At 43.0% G+C, this 23588-nt stretch overlaps 1 protein-coding gene across 1 annotated transcript in view; it reads right to left on the bottom strand.

Moving 5' to 3' along the window:
* Positions 1–5908: 5908 nt before the first annotated feature.
* Positions 5909–23588, bottom strand: part of C1HXorf58 (chromosome 1 CXorf58 homolog) — a 31377-nt gene continuing 13697 nt past the window's right edge. The window contains exons 5-8 of the mRNA XM_077807198.1: positions 21080–21211; positions 19761–19990; positions 8225–8375; positions 5909–6106 (exon numbers count right to left, since the gene is read on the bottom strand). Of these exons, the coding sequence (XP_077663324.1) occupies positions 5909–6106; positions 8225–8375; positions 19761–19990; positions 21080–21211 (711 nt within the window). The remainder of the gene's footprint in view (positions 6107–8224; positions 8376–19760; positions 19991–21079; positions 21212–23588) is intronic.

Genomic DNA, 23588 nt, shown 5'->3' with positions numbered 1-23588 from the left:
TCTGATGGCTATTCCCAGTACTTAGCTAACATTCTGGAAAAAATGGTCACAAGCATACCAGCATTTCCAGCTTCACGCTCTCAACTTCTAGCAGTCAGGCTCCACGTCTAGTCTGCTTTTGAATGAAAGTCGCCTCAGAACTTGGGTTGTGACAAATAAGCGTTTGCCTACTTAAGGATTTTGCACAATGCTTCAGATGAATGTGCAGCGCTATTATACAGCAGAACTAAAATACAGGTGATCAAAACTGGTGCAAATTTGTTGTCTAACTGAAGGAATGAACAGTACTGGATGCCTGGCAAGAGACAAAGCTTCAGATATAAAGGATAGCACATTGCTGTGGTCTAATGCATGGGTTTACGGCTTGCTGCCTACCAGACTTTACCCTTAGCGGTACATACCTGCTTTTAAGCTCTGGCGCTCATAGATGTGGCTGCAGCCCATTCTGTGCCTTTTTTTATTTTAACGGATTAAAGATGTACAGTAGTAGGGACGGGGATGTTCTTTTAGGAGTGAGTAACAATAGCCCAAGGGTTCAATTTTAAGATCAGGCTCTTCATAACTAAAGTGTGGTTCTACTTTGAATATCAACTGTGTAGAAAGGACATTGTTTATTTGTTTTCAAAATTGTACCAGTTGTACTCAATTCACTAGAAAAACATTTTTACTTGCTGTTAGCCCTGCAAACTCAACCTGGGATCTGATAGTTAACCAGGTTACTTTATTACTGGTAATGATACATGGAAAACAAGGTTCTCCAGGCCTTGTGGTCAAAGACTATTTTCAGTGGGTTTGCAGGGGTCTGCTTCCCTACAGCTCTTGATAAGGCCCACCCAGGAAAAGAATTGCAGCTCGCTGTGTTGGCTCAGCAGGACAAAAACAAGGAGAAAAAGATTAATTTAATAATTGCACTTAGAGGGTATGAGTTTGAATACACACACGTGAATCAATCTACTAGTAAGAAAGTACCATTTTTACATATTCAGTTTGGATTTAGCCACTATAAAAAAATGTCCGTGGTACAGTACTGGAGGATCAGCTCTCACTTTCTTTTATTACTATGACACATATTGCTACCCCATGCAGTGTCCTTGGGATCCATTGTTTTAAATGAATGGTTTATGTATGATTGTGTTCTACTCCAGGGGGAGGACTACCACAGCTCCTCCAGGAAGTAAAAACAGGGGGTTTGTGATTAAGGCAAATCCAACCAGGTTGTAATGCCCTCAGAAAAGTACTACTACGAGCTGGGGAGGCTCGTATATATTGGGTCAAATTGGATTCTCCAGAGACCAATAGCCAAAGAAAGGAGCTTTGGATAAATAGCCTGAGTTGAAACTGACTAGGGGCTTATTTTCTGATCCAGCAAATGGACAGGACCTACTGTCTGGGACTGCAGGGCAGTCCTTTCAGAAGGGGTGGAAGGACTTGACCTGTGAGGACCTCATAAGACTGATGGGTGACCTCTGGTAAACTTTTAGCAGGCATATAAGAACTTATTTTTTTTTTTAATTTTATTTTTTCCTTTGTAATGCTTTCACCTTAATAAAGGTGCTTACTCACCAAGAGCTGGGTGGTAACTTGTAATACACCCTTCGTAGCCTTTGGAGGGAGAGGAAAATGCAGGCCACCAGGCTTTTTAGGCAGTCTGGCTTGCTGGGGTTATCGTAGTGTAAGCAAAGACCTGTGCAGCCATAAAACCCCCCAGTCATAAAGGGAGTGAGATTGTGGATATCTACTCAGGAAAAGTGACAGCTGGAAGCCAGAAACCTTTAAGTGGTTGCCCTCAAGGGACCACATGGGAAAACAGGATCACCTACCTTGAAACTGAGACTTTAACACCTAGCTTCTATTAATATAATCTGTCCAACTCTCTCAGCTCCTAATATTTCTCCTAGGTAAGCCATTTTCAGCTATTATGAAAGAAAAACTTCCTGATTTTAGTGTTCACTGACAGACCTATTATCCACAGATTCTTTGTTCTTGATTTAATTTAAGCAAGTTCATTCAGTTTAGGCCCTATCTACATTATAATTAGAATTAGGTTGGGGAGACCTCATTGTAACATGATTAACTGATGTAGTTAACATGACCCTGCCCCATGCTAAAACACTGTACTATTCACCTTTAAAAACAATACTTGTGGTACCTTCATCTTCCCTGATTCTTACTACTATTAGTGGGGAAAATTAAAGTTTAGGGGAGGAAGCAACCAGGTGAGAAAGAGATCGTATCTGTGTTGTCTCAGAAAAGGAGACAGAGAAAGCAAAAATGAAAAATCAGAATGGCAGATGCATGACACTCCCATGGATTATAAATTAACAACTTTTTTAGGAACTAGCTTGAGGCCCCCACCTTGACTACCACCAACCTGACACCTCATATTAAAGAGCATCTTGTAGTCAGGACCAATGGGGGGGGCGGAGGGAAGAACGCACAAAAGGGGAAGTTTTCCCTGGGGCCCCTGTCTGAGAGGGCCCTCGGAGTGGTCCTGTGAGCTGGCAGGAGGGATAGAGTGCCACTCAGGTTTGGCCTGATCACCCTCTCCACCCCTGTCACAAGGCGGGGGCACCAGGCCAAACCTGAGTGGTGATGTGACTCCGCATACCGGGTCAGAATGCCACTCTCTGACATGTGGTGATGGAGGGGCAGCTGGGCCAAACGCGGGTGGAGCTGTATTGTACATGCCGGGTCACAACACCTGGAGCAGGGCCCAGCACCGTGGGACAGGAGTCAAGCTGCTGCTGTGGGATAAGTGCAGGGCAGACTTACTCTTCAAGGTCTGTCCCCCATTCTCCCTCAAAATAATTTTTTTTTAGGTGGAGGAGGGCCTGAGTTTTTGCTCTGGGACCCCCAAAATATCTGTGCAGCCTGCCCACAATTCCCCTAGCAGTGTGCGGATGCAGTGGCTCATTAGTGATGGAAGGGAAAGCTTCAGACAGTTGCAACATCATCACTGTATTTCCTCTGCAGTATTTTGATTTTCTTGGGGACCTATCTACATCTTGATTATACCTAACACTGCCTCGCTTGTGAAATATGCTGCTATCACAGTCTAAGGTGATATCATTACAGCATTTCACTTAATACTTCTAGAAACAGTTTTTCATTTCCAAAATCAAAGTTGAGAGTTTCAAAGCTGATTAGGAGATTGATACTTTTATTAAGGTTTGTGTAAGGGAGATTTTTTTAGTTATAGCTGTACCATAACTAGGGGCTTGGCTACACTTGCGAGTTACAGCGCAATAAAGGAGCCCCAGGCGCACTAGCTCACTACCTGTCCACACTGGCAAGGCACGTAGAGCGCTCTGACTCCGTGGCTACAGCGCTGCTGGTACTCCACCTTGGCGTGTGGAATAACATTTGCTGCGCCCCCCGCTGGAGTGCCGTGGCGCCAGTGTGAATGAGGTGTTGCTTTACTGTGCTCTGATCAGCCTCCGGAAATGTCCCATAATCCCCTTACGTCAAGTGGCCACTCTTCTCATTGTTTGGAATCAGGTGTAGGAATGTGGCAATGCCCTTTGAAAGCTCCGTTTCTGACAGCCGGCTGCTTATCTGCTCTGAGACAAAGCAACCATTAGAGTGGAATGCTGTGTGTGTGAGAGAGAGGCGGGGGGAGTGGTGAGGGGGGGTCTGCTGCTGTCTGAATTTACAAGACAGCATGTTGACATGCTCTCAGCTCCCCAAAAACCCACTCTCTCTCCCTGCACATTCACAACACACTCCCTGTCACGCCCCACCCCCCCACATTTGAAAAACACGTTGCAGCCAGTTGCATGCTGGGATAGCTGCCCATAATGCACCACTCCCAATGCCGCTGCAAATGCCCAAATGTGGCCACACCAGTGCGCTTGAAGCTGTCAGTGTGGACAGACTGCAGCGCTTTCCCTACTGCACTCTAAAAAGGCTGGTTTAACTCAAAGCGCTCTGCATCTGCAAGTGTAGCTATGCCCTGAAGCACTATCGTTATACCGGTATAACTCCACCACTGGACATTCTTATTCTGGACTAAGAGTGGGGTTTTTTTCAGTAGCTTAAACTGCTTCCAAAGTGGCAAGCTAAACTGCAAAAAGCCACTCTTTTATGCCAGAATAAAACACGTTAACACATTTTTAAAAACCACTGATTTTCTGAGTCTGAGCAAGCCATGGAAAATTATCCAACATAAATGTGCAAAGTGAAAAGACTATATTGCCATCTTCTCCTCTACTATGTATCTCAGAGCAAGAGACAATTAGTCTCTTTTGGAATTTAAAATTGGGACAAATTTACATTGGAGTCTATGGTCCCTGTGGCACATTCCAGTGGAAGCCATACAAATTAGTCTGCAGTATTACTGGTTAGGATTAAGTCTAGTTACAAACAGCAAAGCAACGTCTTAATCTGAATAATTTTCCAATCAACCTAAATACTGAACAATTTAGGCAAAACTGAAGAGCTACTTTAGGAGTTGTGAAGGATTTGTAGCTGAACAATAGTAGTATCATCATATGTTTCAGCTAGTCCCCAGATTAGAGACTTCATTTTAGGTAGTCAAATTATGTTTAGTGTTAATTGAAAATAACCTTAGGCCTTGCATCCATGAAATATCAAAATACAACAGTATATTCTAGAATATAAAAACAATTGCTTCGACACTTAGTGTTCATTTGGTGCCAGTTATGAAGTATGAGAGGCATTCTTCTCACTATCCAAGTATCCATAACTTTTTCCTTGCTGTTTTTTGTGAAAGGTTACCCAAACACTGTAAAACAGTACTCAAGAGGAGAAAACAGGTGCTGGTGAAACTGAACTTCAGTTTTTAATTGAACAAATCCTTATGTTCTTAAATCGTATGGAACTAGATCCAACTCCCAGTGAACTGAGTGAGAATTTCTCCGTTGATTCCCAGTGGAGTTGGATTGGGCTTAATTGGCTCAATACTATACCCACTGAAGTCAACAGGAACAAGACTGAGCTCTAAATACAGTTAAGTAAACTAAATTCGCCAACAAAAAACCTTCAGGAAGTACGTTTCAGTGCAGTTCAGGTAACACTCAAAAAATCAAAATAAACAACCCCTTCTTTCTTTACAGAAATTCTACACCTTACCAAAAAAAGTCACTAAATTTACATCACTCACCTAACCTTAGTTGTGCCCATAATCTTGTTCCGCAATGGAAATAGTGTATTGATTTTATATAGTTTTTGTTTAATTAAAAAGTGTCCAGGTTTCAAATGGAATAAAGTTTTTGGGTCAAGTAGTATTAGTTCTTTACATTTTCTCACTTTCTTCATCAAGAAAAAGGGCATGGACATGTCCATTACGAGAGTACCAGCAAGCTGTGACAAAGCTGGCTTGCTGGCTCCACATCATTTGGGGATTGTCCTTTGCTGGTAGAATCTCTATATAATTGATTAAGATGGCTTTAAAGTTGCTTTGCTCCCAGAGCTGTACAAAAGAACCTTAATATGGCCCTGTATCTGGCCCTATAACTTTAACATTGCTTTTAGGATTTCATTTCAACCTTCCCATAAAAATTCTACCCTAGAATGAAATGCTGCAAGTGAATTTTCAGGCAGACTGGTTTCATTTGGGGAAGTAGGGAGCAGAGGCTGGAAATTGAGCTTATTGTGGAATGCAATCTTCACCACTTAGTACCATTCCATAATGAAAATGAAATAAACAATGGCACAGCAAAACAATTACTGTAATCATACATTGTACACAAAATATACAGTGTTCACAGATAACCTGTACGTAGCTCAAATTCTAAATCTGTTACAGCCAAGCTGAAAGCAATTATATGTATGTAATCCCATGTTCTCTATGATCAAAATTTGCAACATATTTACAGCAGAGTAGGAAAGATTTGAAAATGTTTTCTGTTTACCGCTACTGCTAATGTGAAATAACCATTATTAAAATTCAGAAATTAGGTGTGAGCGAAGATTCTCCAATGTCTTCAAGAGATAATGCCTGAGACCAGGCATACAATTTAGCTGCCTCTTGCTCCCACTCTTCATCAGAAAAAACAGAGTGATCCTCAAGGTCTTCAGCTGATACAGTCATAGTTTCTTGATGTTCAGTTAAGTGGCTTCTATTTGTAACATCCAATTTCTGTTCCTGAACAACATTATACACACTATTATATCAAAACAGGAAGAACTGTCTACTGCAGATCACATTATATAGCTTTGTAGTAAATTCAGATACACCAAACAGAACTCAACATTAGAGATTTGCTATTTCTCACTGTTACATGAATGCCAAAGCAAAGCCAAGACATGCATTTTTCAAATCTAGAGGAGCGAATTCTGTGACACTATTGTGTTGCAGTTACTAATTCACAGTATGAATGTTAGGACAGATAAGTTTAAAAGGTTTTGTTGAAATAAATATTTAAGTGTATTCAACAGTTTTAAGAAATAAATATACTATTAGTATGTCTCAGTCGAAACTCAGTCGAGAGAGAGGGAGAGTGTTTGGGGAGTTAGCTGACAACTCTCCCAAGCTCTTAGGCAGAAGATGCCTACTGGGTGAGAAGCCCAAGCTAGGACTGGAAGGGACTGTGAGTCAGGAGGGAAGGCTATAAGCAAGGATGATGAAGAGCTAGAAAGACTTGTGACTAGAGCTGGATGAGTAACTGATTTTTTTTTTTTTTTTTTTTGGTTGGTTGCAGTTTGAAAAAAATTATTCATTTGGGTTGAACTGAAATTTAAAAAAAAATTGGTGAATCAAACAAGTTGGGAAAAAATGTGGGTTGAATGAAATGTTGGGGTTTTTTTGTTTGCTTCAAAGTGAAACATTTCGGGTATTTTTAACTTTTTTATTAAGAGCAAAAGGAAATGAAGGGCTAGATTTACAAAATGTTCTAAGCTGTAGCCTTGTGATTGGAGCATTCACACAGGATTAGGAGACCCAGGCTCCAATCTCTCTTCTGCTTTATGTGGAGCAGAGATATGAACCCACATCATCCACACTGCAGGTGAGCACTCTAACCACTGAGTTGAAGGATACGTCTGTCCATCATATGTACGGAATGAGGCTAGGGTCCTGTGGAATAAATGTGTGATCATGTAACTAAACACTATATCACACTGCATACACATAAAGGGGTGTATTAAGGTTTCATAGGCAACCTTAATTCTGACATTTCCTAACTTTTGTGTGCTGGACTTTGCAACCCTAATATTATTTCAGGATCGCTCTTTTGAGTATAATTTCCTAGATGTCTAAAAAAGCAAACAGAAAAAACAGCAATTCCATTAGGTGGCATTATATTGACAGGTGTAGTGTTGAAACCTTAGATCCATAGCAAAGACCTCTGCCATTTGAGCTGAGTAACCGATAGCAATAGTAGGTTTTTTATCCTCTATTAGGACCAGCACTAGAGGGTGCTGAGACTAGAAGGGAATTGGACATTTTGTCACTGAATTTAACAGATATTTGCTGACAGCAGAGGAATGCTGAGACTCAGGAATCTTGGGGTCCATTCCAGATTCAGGAGGGAAGTGTGTTCTACGGGTACAGACTCTTCTGCCCATTCCCCCCACAATCTTGACCCATTCTGCCCCATCCCCTCCAACCAGTCACTCTCAGTTCTTTCTCTATACCACCATAGCTCCTCATTCCAGTCCTAGTCTCTTAACCTAATCTTCCCAGCCTCAGACTTCTGATCCTAGTCCTAGTCTCGCCCCTCCAGACTTCTTGCCAGCAGCTCCCTGCACAGCCAGTCCCAGTTCCTACCCCCTCCTTGACTTGTCTCTCTCCCTCTCCCCAGCCTCCAGTTGCCTGCCCACATTGTCTCTCTACTGGTTCCCAGTTCGAGTCTCCCTTCCTGCCCTTCTCGTCTAACCTCCCTCAGCTCTTTGGTTCAGTATCTGTATCCAGCCAGGCCCAGATCTCCCCCTGCATCCTGGCTGCTTGTCACATCTCTCTACTTTCTCCCACCCCATTATTTCCCAGTCTCTTTGCCCTATCAGTCCCACCTCCTGCTTCTTATCAGATTTTCTTCCGCCTGCCCCACCTCTCTGCAGCTCCCAGCCTTTAGTCCCTGCAACGCCTTAGGTCTGGTTTTTGTCCAGGCTGTATTTGAATTAGAGGGCTTCCTCCCCCATGCTGCCTGGGTACCTGCCTATAATTGCAGGCCAGTGAGTATTTCCTGTACAGACTTGGTAGAGTAGTCTCCTGAAAAAAACATTCTGTGCATTTTCTATTTTGTATCACTAATGATTGATTTACCTCTCTTTCTTTTTCAAGTGCATGAACTCTTTTCATTTTTGCTACTTTCTGTCGAGCTTGGCGAGAACGACGTACTGAAGGTCTAGGCAGTGAAGAGAGCTGATAAGACCTAGATGAAGAGGTGGCTGTTGGAGGACAAGGTGTAGGAGACCTAGAAAATGTGAGAATTATGTAAAGAACCTAAATATGAAACATCTTGAAAGTTATGTCATATCTTGTGCTCCACTGAATGCTTAAACCAATGAAAGATTAAAAAAACAAAACCTCCTAGATGAATGCAAGTTATGAAACCATATCCATTATTTCAGGAAAAAATGGTTAGAATATGTTTAAAAAATAGAAAATTCTATTTTAGTTCTAAATCCTCAGAATCTTTTCTTTATATCAGGAGCCCCACTTCTCTTAGTACATCCCATAATCCTTCTGCATAGCAGAGCCCAGAGGTATTAGCGTCCCCAGACACAGCTTCCATGAGATTGGAGTGCACACGTCAGACCTCAAAGATGGTATAATGGGTACATCAGGCAATCTGGCAATTATGTTGTTTCTGAAACACAGACCTTCCTCCTCACTATCCCCTCTCCCGGCCTCTAAGGTTCCTGTCTTGTGGCTATGTTCTAGAACTCACAGAGGTTACAATTTTGTAGACTGTGCCTAACTAAATAGTCTTTCCTAAAAAACAGTCAGAAGCCTCAGAGCTCACTGAAGCCAAAGGGTATGTCTACACTGCAAAGAAAAGCCCACAGTGCTGAGTGTCAGAGGCCAGGTCAATTGACTTGGGCTTGCAGGGCTCAGGCTGCAGAGCTAAAAATAGCTGTGTAGGCAATCCCACTTGGGCTAGAGCCCAGGCTCTGAAACCCGGAGAGGGTCTCAGAGCTCAGGTTCTAGCTTGAGCAGAAATGTCTACACAACTATTTTTAGCCCCACAGCAAAAGCCCTGCATGCCTGAGTCAACTGACCCAGGCTCTGAGATTCAGTGCCGTGGGTTTTTCTCTGCAGTGTAGACATACCCAAATACTTCAAACTTGAGTTTCTAGAACTAGCTTACCTTTCTTGGAGTTAAGATACAAAAACAAAACCATTTTTCAAAAACCTCTAGTTTTTCAAGCTCTCCTATCTCTCCAAGACTTGGTCTACCACCAAACTTTCCTTAAAAAACCCAATAAGCACACAAATGTATTCAGTCCATATTAATTCAGTTTTGTTAAAATTAGAGGAGAAACTTTTTTAAAAAATCAGTTTTGTGATACAAATGGAAGTATAGCAGTACTTTTTCTCCATAATGTAGCTTTTGCCTATGAGGGCTGCTGGGAGTCTGGTTTTCGACCAGAACGCCCAGTTGAAAAGGGACCCTGTTGGCTCTGGTCAGCACTGCTGACCGGGCCGCTAAAAGTCTGGTCAGCGGTGCAGCGGAAATAAGGCAGGCTCCCTGCCTGCCCTGGCTCCACATGGCTCCTGGAAGCGGCCCGCATGTCCCTAGGCACAGTGGCGGCCAGGGAGGCTCCGCACGCTGCCCCTGCCTGCAGCGCCAGCTCCACAGCTCCCATTAGCTGGGAACCATGGCCAATGGACGCTGTGGGGGCGGTGCCTGCAGATGGAGGCAGTGCGCAGAGCCACTTCCAGGAGACGCCTGAGGTAAGCGCCACCCGGAGCCCATATCCTGAACCCGCTCCTGCACCCCAACCCCTTGCCTGAGCCCCCTCCCGCACCCAAACTCATTCCTGGAGCCCACACCCCCTCCCACACTCTGAACCCCTCAGCCCCAGCCTGGAGCTTCCTCCTGCACCCCAAGCCCTCAGCCCCAGCCCCACCCCAGAGCCCTCACACCCCACACTCCAACCCCCTGTCCCCAGCCCAGAGCCCCCTCCTGCACCCCAAACCCCTCATCCCTGGCCCCACCCCAGAGCCCGCACCCCCAGCCAGAGTGCTCACCCCCTCCCGTAACCCAATCCACTGCGAGTGAGGGGGGGAGGGAGGGGAGATGGAGGGAGTGGGGGGGCGGCGCCTTGGAAAAGGGGTGGGGTAGGGGTGGGGCTTTGGGAAAGGGGGCAGAGGAAGGATGTTCAGTTTTCTGCAATCAGAAAGTTGGCAACCCTATTGCCTACCTGTCTGCTCATTTCCTTTATCTCACTCATGTATTTCTGCCCAAGTCACATGATTAACAACTCTTTGTTTCCTTTTCCTGCTTATCTCTGTACCTTCTTCCATGTGCCCCTGATGACTAAAACTCCTTTCCTAGCCTATTCAGTCATGTCTCAACCCTCTCCTCCTTCAAGGTGACCCCCTTAAAACAAACTTAGTTAACAAGGCCTATAAACCCTAGCCCAGGGCTCAAGGAAATGTAACTGATGATAACAACAAAGTATCATGGAACCAGTAAGACACATGGAAACAATCATTGCTGTGACATTCCCCATCCATTCTCTAGATGTATTTATTTAGGTCCCAAACTTGCAAACACTTAAAACACATGCTTAACTTTAAGCATGGGAGTAGTTCCATTGACTTCCATGTAACTCTTCCCATGCTTAAAGTTAAGCATGAGAATAAGTACAGAATTTTTATAATCTGGGTTTTAGAATGTAAGTGCTTTACAGTGGAGACCAGTTGTCTGTAGGGCACTCAACACACTTTTAGCATGTAATAGCCAACATATTCAAATCCTTGAGAGATCAGAGTACATATATGCACTAGCAAAAATTTCTGAAAAAAAGATATGAAAGTCAAACTCAAAAGTAACGTGAACATGGTAATTCAGCCTAAAGTTACATGGTCATAAAAAAGGTAGCACTTAATAGTGAAGAAAGGATTGCATTCCTGAACGACAGAGCAGAAATGGATAGACCTGCAGGCACCATCATATATTTAAGTGTGTGTATGCATTTCCAGTGTAGATTGTTATATCAGTGAGTGCCTAACACAATCAACATATTTATGTTTATGATCTGTTTAAAAGTAATATTCAATTTTCCTGTTCCTAGGAAACAAACTATTGAGGAATAGGTTTGAGTTTGAAAATGATTTTTTAAATGATATTTTTATGAAATTGAAAAGATAACCCTAATACACTGGATGACTTGAGAGGCTGCTAATGGGATGCAGAGCCTCTCAGCTATGCTGTAAATTCAAATCCAAAGAAGCAGCTTGATCCAGCTCCACTAAACTCTAAGGGCTTGTCTACACAGCTCTGCAGTTCAGACTAAGGGGGTGTGGATCGCAATACGCAATAGCATTCTGTGCTGTAACTCCCCTGATATACATACAAGTGTTAATGCCTAACTAGTTCACATTAACTTAGTCCTGGTTCACATTAACTTAGTCCTTAGAGGAATATGTTAACATGAACTAGATAGCTTTTAGTTTGTGCCACCAGCAGCCACATGGGGGAGTTACAGCACAACCCGCTAGTGCAGAGAGGTTCTCAAACTGTGGTCCATGGCCTACCAGTGGTCTGCGAGCTCCATTCAGGTGGTCCGCGGATAGTTCCCTCTAAGGTATGTGCCTGGGTAGCTGCACACAAAAGAACGAAGGGCCACCCACCTAATTAGCGGAGCCGCGCAGGCATAGCTTCACTAATTAGGTGCTTGGATCCTGGAGAAGATGCACAAGTAAGGTGAGGTGGTGGCCTTGGGGGGAATAGGGGTAGGTGGGAGGGGGCAGTGGGGTGAGAAGAAGGGGTGGGGCGAATTTGGGACATGCAGGGCTGCGGCGGCCAGAGAAAGAAGCGACTTTCCCCATCTCCAGGGTTGCGGATGTCGGGAAGAGATGGCCCTCCTTCCCAGCCTCAGCTCCATGGCTGCTGTGGCCGGGGAGAGAGGGAGAGACCCCTTTCCTTCCCAGCCCCAGCTCGGGGGTTGCCGTGGTGGAGGAGAGAGGGAGAGGCCCCCCTCCTTCCCAGCCCCAGTTTGGGAGCTGCCGCAGCAGGGGAGAGAAGGCACAGCCATCACATTAGAAAGGTAAGACTACTGATATTAAAATGAGTTGTGTGCTTTTATTTGTAGAACAAAAACCATTAATTAAATTATTAAAGTTTTTTATATATAGCACTTTTATCCAAAGCACTTTACAATAGTTAGCTAATGGTACAAACAACATTTGGAAAGACCATTAAGTGGTCTGCTGAGACCCTCACAATTTGCAAGTGGTCTGTGGAAAAAAAAAGTTTTAGAACCACTGCGCGAGTGGATGTTGCAATTCACAGCCCCATGCTCCAAACTGTGGGACCACATAGACATAGTCTAAGGCCTGGTCTACAGTATGCAGTTATTTTGGAATTAGCCGAGTTACTTCGAAATAAATCTGATTCCGTCCACACGACCAAACCAGTTTTTTCAATTTAAAGGGCTCTTTAATCCGATTTCTGTACTCCACCTTGGCAAGTGGAGTAGCGCTAAAATGGAGATCGCAGTTCCCGGTTACAGGTACTGTGGATGCAATTCGACATTATTGGCCTCCGGGAGCCACCCCAGAATGCTCCCTTGTGACTGCTCTGGACAGCAATCTGAACTCTGATGCACTAGCCAGGTAGGCAGTAAAAGCCCCGGGAACTTTTGAATTTCCTGTTTGGTCACCATCAGCACAGTCCACCATCACAAGAGACCACACAGTCCCAGATTCGCAGACAAGCTCCCAGCATGGTCCAAACGGGAGGTACTGGATCTCATCGCATGTTGGGGAGATGAATTTGTTATGGCAGAACTACGTTCCTGTCAAGGTTCCTCCCCCACTCTGAACGCTAGGGTACAGATGTGGGGACCTGCATGAAAAACCTCCTAAGCTTATCTTTACCAGCTTAGGTCAAAACTTCCCCAAGGTACAAAATATTCCACCCTTTGTCCTTGGATTGGCCACTACCACCACCAAACTAATACTGGTTACTGGGGAAGAGCTGTTTGGACGCATCTTTCCCCCCAAAATACTTCCCAAAACCTTGCACCCTCCCTTTCCTGGGAAATGTTGGATAAAAAAGCCTCACCAATTTGCACAGGTGACCACAGACCCAAACCCTTGGATCTGAGAACAATGAAAAAGCATTCAGTTTTCTTACAAGAAGACTTTTAATAAAAATAGAAGTAAATAGAAATAAAGAAATCCGCCCTGTAAAATCAGGATGGTAGATACCTTACAGGGTAATTAGATTCAAAACATAGAGAACCCCTCTAGGCAAAACCTTAAGTTACAAAAAAGATACACAGACAGAAATAGTTATTCTATTCAGCACAGTTCTTTTCTCAGCCATTTAAAGAAATCATAATCTAACACGTACCTAGCTAGATTACTTACTAAAAGTTCTAAGACTCCATTCCTGGTCTATCCCCGACAAAGACAGACTATAGACAGACACACAGACCCTTTGTTTCTCTCCCTCCTCCCAGCTTTTGAAAGTATCTTGTCTCCTCATTGGTCATTTTGGTCAGGTGCCAGCGAGGTTACCTTTAGCTTCTTAACCCTTTACAGATGAGAGGAGCTTTCCCGTGGCCAGGAGGGATTTCAAAGGGGTTTACTCTTCCCTTTATGACAGGTTTCAGAGTAACAGCCGTGTTAGTCTGTCTTTGCAAAAAGAAAAGGAGTACTTGTGGCACCTTAGAGACTAACCAATTTATTTGAGCATGAGCTTTCGTGAGCTACAGCTCACTTCATCGGATGCACAGTTCCAAAAAAAGAAAGACAAATACATATGATAAAGTCTCCAGGGCCATGACGGAAAGAGGCTACTCCAGGGACACAGAGCAGTGTCATACAAAAATCAAGGAGCTCAGGCAAGCATACCAAAAAGCCAGGGAGGCGAACGGGTGCTCTGGGTCACAGCCCCATACATGCTGCATGCAATTATGGGGGGTGATGCCACCACTACCCCACAACTGTCTGTGGACACCTGCAAGGGGGGAGTAGCACGGAGCGAGAAGGATGAGTTTTTGGAGGACGAAGAGGAGGACAGTGCACAGGCGGCAAGTGGGGAATCCGTTTTCCCCCCTAGCCAGGAACTATTCTTAATGCTGGAGCCAATAGCCTCCCCCCACTCCCAAGGCATGCTCCCAGACCATGACCCTGGAGAAGGCACTTCTGGTGAGTGAGAGCTTGATTAGAGCCACAAGGTGGGGTGTAGGGGGAAACCCAGCCGCTCTGGGCTGTTCACGTTTAGTTTAAAGGACTCGTCCCTGTTCAGAGCCTCACCGGAGCCACACAGTGGGTGGTGGTGGGAGGGGAGGGTGTTGTGTGAAGTGATCATCCCAGAGAGCCCACAGGCCCTCTTTTTATATGGCAAACCCACCAGGCATTGCTTGCTACGGGAAAGGGGGCCTGGCCTTTGAAAGCATTGAAATGAATGTGGAAGAAGCAGAACCCCGCGTGCCCCTAGGGCTTACCATGGCTGCCTGCAAGCTGAATTCTGTTGCCCGGCCGCATGTGATGGCTTACTCACACCAAAGCGGCAGGCACTTCAGTATAAGAGGCAAAATGCGACCTTGTATAGAAAGACAATGTGCTGTGTACTATGAATTGCCTGTTTCACTGAGAAAGAGTGTCCCCTTTGTTCTCCAAAATGTATCTTTTAAAATACTACCCTCCCTTTTTCTCCTCCCACAGCAGGTGCAAATGTTTCAACGTGGCCCCTATCTACTCCGTCCCAGAGGCTGGTCCAGATTAGAAGGTGGAAAAAATGAGCTCGGGACGACATGTTCGCTGAGCTCATGCAGTCCTCCCGCACTGATAGGGCCCAGCTGAATGCATGGAGGCAAACAATTGTGGAGTCACATAAAGTGTTACATGAATACGAAGAGAGGAGGGACGTGTGCGATGAGAGCAGGCAGGATGCTATGGTCAAGCTCATGGGGGAGCAAACTGACATGCTCCGCTATATGGTGGATCTAATGCGGGAAAGGCAGCAAGACCACAGACTGCCGCTGCAGCCCCTGTATAACCATCCTCCCTCCTCCCCAAGTTCCATAGCGTCCTCACCCAGATGCCCAAGAACACTGGGGGGAGGGGGCAGGCTATGGGGACCCACACAGTGAACCACAGAGGATTGCAGAACCAGCAAAAAGCTGGCATATCTGAAATTTTGATTTGGTTTCTGGACTTGTCCTTCCCTCCTCCTCCACCCCCCTAACCCAATACACCCCTCCCCCTTCTAGCTTCTGATTTCTCTCAATGTTTTGTGCAACAAATAATAAAGAATGATTTTTAAACAATTGTGACTTTATTTCCTTTCTCATATATAGGGGGCGGGTAACTTTAAGAGAAACAAACACAACTGTCACACCGTACCTTGGCCAGTCATGAAACTGGCTTTGAAAGCTTCTCTGATGTGCAGCGTGCCCTGCTGCGCTCTTCTAATCGCCCTGTTGTCTGGCTGTGCAAAACTGGCCGCCAGGTGAGTTGCCTCAACCTCCCACCCCACAAAAAAGTCTCCCCCTTACTCTCACAGATATTGTGGAGCACACAACAAGCAGCAATTACAATTGGAATATTGACAGGTTTCAGAGTAGCAGCCGTGTTAGTCTGTATCCGCAAAAAGAAAAGGAGTACTTGTGGCATCTTAGAGACTAACAAATATATTGAGCATAAGCTTTGAAGTGAGCTGTAGCTCACGAAAGCTTATGCTCAACTAAATTGGAATACTGGTTGTGCTCAGATCTAACCGAGTCAGTAAACTGCACCAGCGCGCTTTCAAACATCCAAACGCACATTCCATGACCATTCTGCACTTGCTCAGCCTATAGTTGAACTGCTCCTTACTACTGTCCAGGGTGCCTGTGTATGGCTTCATGAGCCATGGCATTAAGGGGTAGGCTGGGTCCCCGAGGATAACTATAGGCATTTCAACATCCCCAACAGTAATTTTCTGGTCTGGGAAGTAAGTCCCTTCCTGCAGCTGTTCAAACAGACCAGAGTTCCTAAAGATGCGAGCGTCATGCACCTTTCACGTTGATGTTGGTGAAACATCTCCTGTGATCCACCAGTGCTTGCAGCACCATGGAAAAGTACCCCTTGCGGTTTACGTACTGGCCGCCCCGGTGTTCTGGGGCCAAGATAGGGATATGCGTTCCATCTATCACCTTGCCGCAGTTAGGAAACCCCAGCGCATTAAAGCCATCCACAATGGTCTGCACATTGCCCAAAGTCACTACCCTTGATACCAGCTGGTCAATGACTGCGTTGGCTACTTGCATCACAGCAGCCCCCACAGTAGATTTGCCCACTCCAAACTGATTTCCGACTGACTGGTAGCTGTCGGGTGTTGCAAGCTTCCACAGGGCTATGGCCACTTGCTTCTCAACTGTGAGGGCTGCTCTCATTTGGTGTTTTTGCACTTCAGGGCAGAGGACAGGAAGTCACAAAGTTACATGAAAGTTCCTATGCATATGAAAGTTTCTCAGCCACTGGGAATCATCCCATACCTGAAACACTATGCAGTCCCACCAGTCTGTGCTTGTTTCCCGGGCCCAGAATCGGCGTTCCACAGCATGAACCTGGCCCAACAGCACCATGATCTCCCAATCACCACATGTCGTGCTTCTAGGAACATCTGTGTCCATGTCCTCATCAGTATAGTAATCACGCAGTTGTCGCTTCCTCGCCCAGTTTTGCAAGTACTGCACGTACTGCTGGATAATGCACGAGGTATTTACAATGGTCAAAACTGCAGTGGAGATCTGAGTGGGCTCCATGGCTTTGGCGCCTCTATGGGTAATCCTGGCAAAAGGGCATGAAACGTAGGAGAGCAGAGTGGCAGCGGAAGCATTTGATGAGAAAGAGAAAGAGTAGATACTAGAGATTACATAGGAAGACGAGAGGAAATGCGAGGTGAATTCATAGTAGGAGAAGAGCAGCAGTGCACCGTCTGCTGAAAGCAGTATGGCGTATGCACGCCAAAAAGACGCAAAACAATTGTCTGCAGTAGCTTTCACAAAGGGAGGAATGGCTGATGACACACACCCAGAAACACCCACGAGAATGTTTTTGCCCCATCATGCACTGGGAGCTTAACCCAGAATTCCAGTGGGCAGTGGGGACTGCGGGAACTGTGGGATAGCTACCCACAGTGCACTGCTCTGACATTCGATGCTAGCTTCAGTACTGTGGACGCACTCCGCCGAATTCATGCGCTTTAGTGGGGACACAGAAGACCGAATGTATAAAATCGCTTCCGAAAATTTGAATATTTCGAAATAATTTCGTACCATAGACGTACCCTAAGACTCCCTTGACCTTCACAAGGAGTTGGACTGCATGGTTGCCAGTTGCCATGATCAGAAAGCTGTTCAATGAGCAATGTGATCTCATTCTAATTATTAATGCACAGATGACCACATTAGAAAATTACCAGTTGTGACACTAATTGACACTCTTGCTAGTAGTGTCAACAATCTATGTACCTTGTAAATGAGCTATTCAATTATGCAAAGGAAAGGGTTTGAATGCAGGGAGGGAGTGGCATAAGAACTCTGGAATTAAAGCTGGGAATTGCTGTGAAGGAAAGATAAGGAGGTGGGATGCCAAGAATGTAATGCATTTAACTAGACAAAAAGTGTCAAAATAAAAGCGTGACTAGTTAGATGTGTGTCTGTCATCAGGTGGATTACTTTGTTTGCATGACGTATACATTTCTTTCACCCTTCATCTGCCTTTATAATTTTAGATTATAAACTCTGCAGTGCAGAGACTGTCATCATCTGTGTTGAGGGAAGCAGCTAAGCATACTGGGTGCTGCCCCAACATAAATAATAGAAATGATAACTGAATGGGAATAGAAATACAACTACCATTTCACCGAGTAGACACGGTCCCTTTGAAATACTTGAGGTATATTGGTGGGGAATCACAGGGAAGTTTGCATGATCACTGCCTACACCTATGCTGTGAACTACTGGTTGAACAGATGACTTCATACTTTATGGCTGTCAATACAGTAATATAGCTGACAACATAACTTTTCTAGGGGACAGGCAGAGGCCTGCCAATTTTGACAGTATTCCTTTAATTAAAATGAAAAAAGCTCAAAACATCAGTTAACTTTAAAAAGACCAGAAAAGGAAGTTTAAAAAAAGTTGTGCTGACAATCAACGCAAGAATGACATGACTCAGTGTTGTGTTTTCCATTTCAGTGAACATACTTAGAGAAAAGATTTGGGATAAGGCCTCTTTTAAAATCACGTAGATTTGTGATTTAAAAGAGTATATTAAGACATGGCAGCCCCTGCGTATTGACACTGATTATTTCCCAGTATGTGTTAGTGAGAAACCCATTGATGTTTAATGGTAGAAGTTACAAAATGGTAACAGCAGTTTAAATAGGAATATAAAAGAAAATCCAATTTTCTCCACTATATGTTGAGATTTGTGGCACATATTTGTTGTTATATTGCCAGTAAATAATCATGCAGATCTTTTTCTACTAAAGATTAAAATGTTGACTTATTGGACAATCTCTAAAACAATATTATTTAGTAGATAATAAAAAGCACTAGGAGTATCTCCTGGGTTCTATCCTTGACTCCGTACTGACTTAACGTATGAACTTTGGCAAGTCACTAAACTCCTCTGTGCCAGTTTACCCATCTGTAAAATGGGAATAATTTTACCACTGGTCATTGGTGTTTTGTAAACATTAAGCAAATACTCTCCAGCAACCACACACCACACAACAAAAACACTAACCCAGGAACCTATCCTTGCAACAAAGCCCGATGCCAACTCTGTCCACATATTTATTCAAGTGACACCATCATAGGACCTAATCACATTAGCCACACCATCAGGGGCTCATTCACCTGCACATCTACCAATGTGATATATGCCATCATGTGCCAGCAATGCCCCTCTGCCATGTACATTGGCCAAACCGGACAGTCTCTACGCAAAAGAATAAATGGACACAAATCAGACGTCAAGAATTATTACATTCAAAAACCAGTCAGAGAACACTTCTATCTCTTTGGTCACTCGATTACAGACCTAAAAGTGGCAATTCTTCAACAAAAAAACTTCAAAAACAGACTACAACGAGAGACTGCTGAATTGGAATTAATTTGAAAACTGGATACCATTAACTTGGGTTTGAATAGAGACTGGGAATGGTTGGGTCATTACACATATTGAATCTATTTCCCTAAAGTTAAGTATCCTCACACCTTCTTGTCAACTGTCTAAATGGGCCATCTGGATTATCACTACAAAAGTTTTTTTCTCCTGCTGATAATAGCTCATCTTAACTAATTAGCCTCTCACAGTTTGTATGGCAACTTCCAACTTATCTGTATGTATATATATTTCTTCTTAGTATATGTTCCATTCTATGCATATGATGAAGTGGGCTGTAGCCCACGGAAGCTTATGCGCTAATAAATTTGTCAGCCTCTAAGGTGCCACAAGTACTCCTGTTCTTTTTGCGGATACAGACTAACACGGCTGCTACTCTGAAACCTGTCATTAATTAATATGTATTTTGAGATCCTTAAAATAAAGTACAAAGTATAGAAATTCAAAATAAAAATTAAGCTTGTTATTGTGGATAAGTTGTTGGGTATTTTTTTACCTGACTCGAGAAACAGTCATGAGTTGATCATGCCGTATCTCTTCATTCTGTGGCCTCAGGAGCAGAAATGTCAGTTTCTCCTTAAGTCGGTTTGACAGTGTCCCGGACTGTGCATAATCCATTATGTCATACATTATCATTGTCCTGGGAAAGTTTTCCAGAGACAATTTTCTCCAGCAGTTATCCCTGCCACCAAAGTATGCTGGGGTCTCATCCAGGTTACTGATGTACTATAAGGCCACAAAATAATAATAGTAATTTATAAAATAAATGCTTGCATGAAAACCTAATTCATTTTATTGGGGTCCCAAGTCTCCGCTATTCTTATTTTCTCATCCTCATTAATCATTTTAATGATGAACTTGCACATTAAAGAAAACCTTATTCAGAGTAAATCAAATGGCTGGAACCCCTGTAATGACCTATTCTGCCTTAAAATTCCTATAATACAATGACATCTGTTCTCTGGATATCTATATCTACCTCCATTACATAAATATACATAAAATTATAATATAATCAGTAAATTTAAATTGATCACAAAAATATGCATATGTACATTAATAGTCTGAGTTCCTTCGCTGCTCAATTGTAACAAATAATTATTTGAAATTAGAGTATTGTTCATAGCAATGTTTACATGCCACCATCCTTCCTAGATCTGGGTGGCATAGCCAGTCATCCAGGATTTGGCCCTAAATTTTTTAAAAATAGGAACTAACCAGAAAAGGTTTCATTGCACTACTCAAGCATCAGCACTTCTTGGTGATGATTCTTCTCTCACTTATAGTACTATAAATCAGCCGTAATTTCATCAAAATCAATATACTAACACTGGTCTAAAAAAACCAGAATGGTACTGATTCTCTTCTCACTTATTCCATTTAAAGAGTATCACAGTTATCAGAGTGATCTTTTAAAGATTTCTACCATCCTTGTGTAACCCTGACAGTATACATTATAGGTCCTAATCCATACAACTTCAAGAACTTCTCTGGAGCTTCACAATCATAGGGCTTCATTTTCCAGTGCCTTGTCATTTGTAGAGTCATTTACATCTGTTCAAGATGGATGTAAAACGCTACCAAATCAGATTTCTGCACTCACACAGAAGTGCTTGATGTACCCTTTACACTCATTTTGAGCTGATATAAATAGCTGCACAAGGTGTAAGCTGTTGAGAATTAGGTCTTTAAATTTTAGTCTTGCAGTCATAATCACTATCTACATTTTAGATCACGTCATAATCTTTTTTCCCAAAAAGAAGTATTTTTTTCATTACCAAAACCTGTAAGAAAATATTTGAAAACATTTCTTACTTGCATGTAATCTTTCACTGTAGCAACATCTATTTCATCTATTATTTTGTGGTTTTGGTATTGAAGTTCATCCTGTATCATTTGATCATAATATTTCCGATGTCCCATCAACTTGCAAGCATCAACTGCTGCCTATAAAAAACAGGAAATACACTGTAGCTAAAAAAACAAAAACACACATACAAAATTCCTAGAGTGCTCATATTTCAACTCAGGGAAAAGTCTTAATGTTCCCGAAATCCCAGTGCTCAACAAAAAATTAAAATAAACAAGGCATGCTAATTAGTAAACAGAAAACTCACAGAGATTGGAGATGGATTGTCCACTAACTCTGCATTATTAATACTATGATTTGTACAATTGTAGCACCTAGAAGCTCTAGTCATGGAGCAAGAATGCCATTGTGCTAGGTGCTGTACAAATAGAAAAGATAGTCCCTGCCCCAGCCAGCTTACAATTTAAGTATAAGACAAGAGACAACAAATGGATACAGACAGACAGAGGAATACAAATAAACAATGAGAAAATAGTGGTCAGCATAATGGTGAAACAATTCAGTTACAACTTTGAAAATAATGCTTAGTGACATAGCAGCTTCCCCCAGATGCACAAAGTAACTTTATAGCTTTTTAAAACCTTCATCTATGTGGCTGAAATTTGTCAAGTCTTATTTTTGCCTAAGGGTGGTGTTTTTTTAAGTTTGAGACTCTGTTTGTTTAGCACTGATTCAGAAGGTTTCCACATCCTCAACTTGTATAACTTGTCACAGCGCTATTGAAGTCAATGGAGCTATGACAGATCAGGTAAGGATCTGCCCCTTGGAATATAAAAAAAACCCCACTTTGCCAATATAAAAAAATGGATTCTTCTAAATGTTGCAAACTTTTTCAAACAGCTTTAACATAGTAGTAGTTTGGCGTAAACACTAGAACTTTAATATCCCTCTCTCACAAAAATGTCTGTATTTCAATGGTGTATATCTATAATTACTAGGATCTCTTGGTATTAAAGATGTTATAAGAAAGGTAAAGTTATTATATATAAAAATAATTGTATTGGCTATACCCAGTTTTTCTGTTTTAAGAGTGCTGAGGAACTGCCTCCACAGCAGGCACCAAAGGTGATGGAATTAAGAATAATTTTTTAAAAATTACAAATGAAAGCTACATGCAAACACCAGAAAAAAATCTTTCTTGCAAAGCTGCCACCCTCCTTCATTTCACAAAAAGGAAATTATGTTCATTCATGAGTTACTGAATTAGTCAATCACACTATAATGACAAAGCAACTGTTTCTTTACTTGGGTGGAATAAACCTAAAACATGGGCCTCTTTGCTTAAAATATAAAGATGTTCTCACTCCTGTTAAATATAAGCTAAACTGAATAGGCTGGAAGATCAGTAGATACTGACCACTTGCATTTCTGACTTATGCTGTGCTATAAATATTATGTTAAGACATAACACATCAAATGAGGTGTAATGTCATGATGCAGTAAACTATATCAAGTAGCACTGATGGAATGACAGAACTTCTGTAAAATATAGTACTGTATCTGAATGTTAATTTCTGCAGTATTTCACTATTTGGATTTTTAGGGTGGTGCCTAGAGACCAATTTAGGCAGTTTATGGGACTCTTCTTTACTCCATCATTTTTGAAACACCAGTGTGGTCATTTTGTGTCCTTAAACCCTTTCCTCTAGTTTGGTATTGACCATGGCAGTGTGTTTCTTCTAATTGGACAGCTAGGTGAGCAGCCTGCTCTGAGGCCAATGGTGATCCAAGATTCTGGCAGTTGATGTTCACAAAGTAGACAATCCCAGATCTACAAAGGGACTTAAGTACCCAAGTCCCAGATCCACAAAACCTCTGCTCTACTGCCGCCTAACCACATAGGCGCCTAAACTCACTCGGCACCTAAATTTTCACTGCAAGAGTTCCCATATACCTACGTTTCTGCCTCTGGGCATGTGCACTGCTGTCTCAGGCAGATGTCCAGTACCTATCTCTAAGCCCCAGCATGAGCCTCAAACCAGATGAAAACAGACATTCTCCCACCTTTTGCTTGTAGGGTCTGATCTAGTAGGTGTGTTCAGAGCATGCCTAATTCCACACAAAACTCTTGGGAGGGGAGAGAGAGGAGGCAGCAGCCTCCCTTATAATCATGAGTTATAGCCAGTGGTTAGGGTACTCACCTGGGATGTGGGAGACCCCAATTCAGCTCCCTCTCTGCTGGATGAGAAGAGGTTCCCACCTCTCAGATGACTGCCCTAACCACTGGACTATAGAGTTATCCTCACTCTATCGTTCTGACCCAATGCATACTTAATATCAAGTGGAACGGCTTTAATAAGAGAGATTGAGACAGACCCACATAAGAATTTCCCATAATACAGTGATAAGGGTATTTATGTGAAAGGTCAGAAATCCCTGTTTAAATTGTTTCCTCCAGTGTGCACTAGTTCACATTTATTAACATGGAATTCTATTTACCATTCTGTTATACAG

Source organism: Eretmochelys imbricata, chromosome 1 (assembly GCF_965152235.1).
Source record: "Eretmochelys imbricata isolate rEreImb1 chromosome 1, rEreImb1.hap1, whole genome shotgun sequence".
In the NCBI taxonomy this organism is placed as follows: Eukaryota; Metazoa; Chordata; order Testudines; family Cheloniidae; genus Eretmochelys; species Eretmochelys imbricata.
Note: the sequence above shows the minus strand (reverse complement) of the source record. Positions and strands in the feature narration are given on the sequence as shown.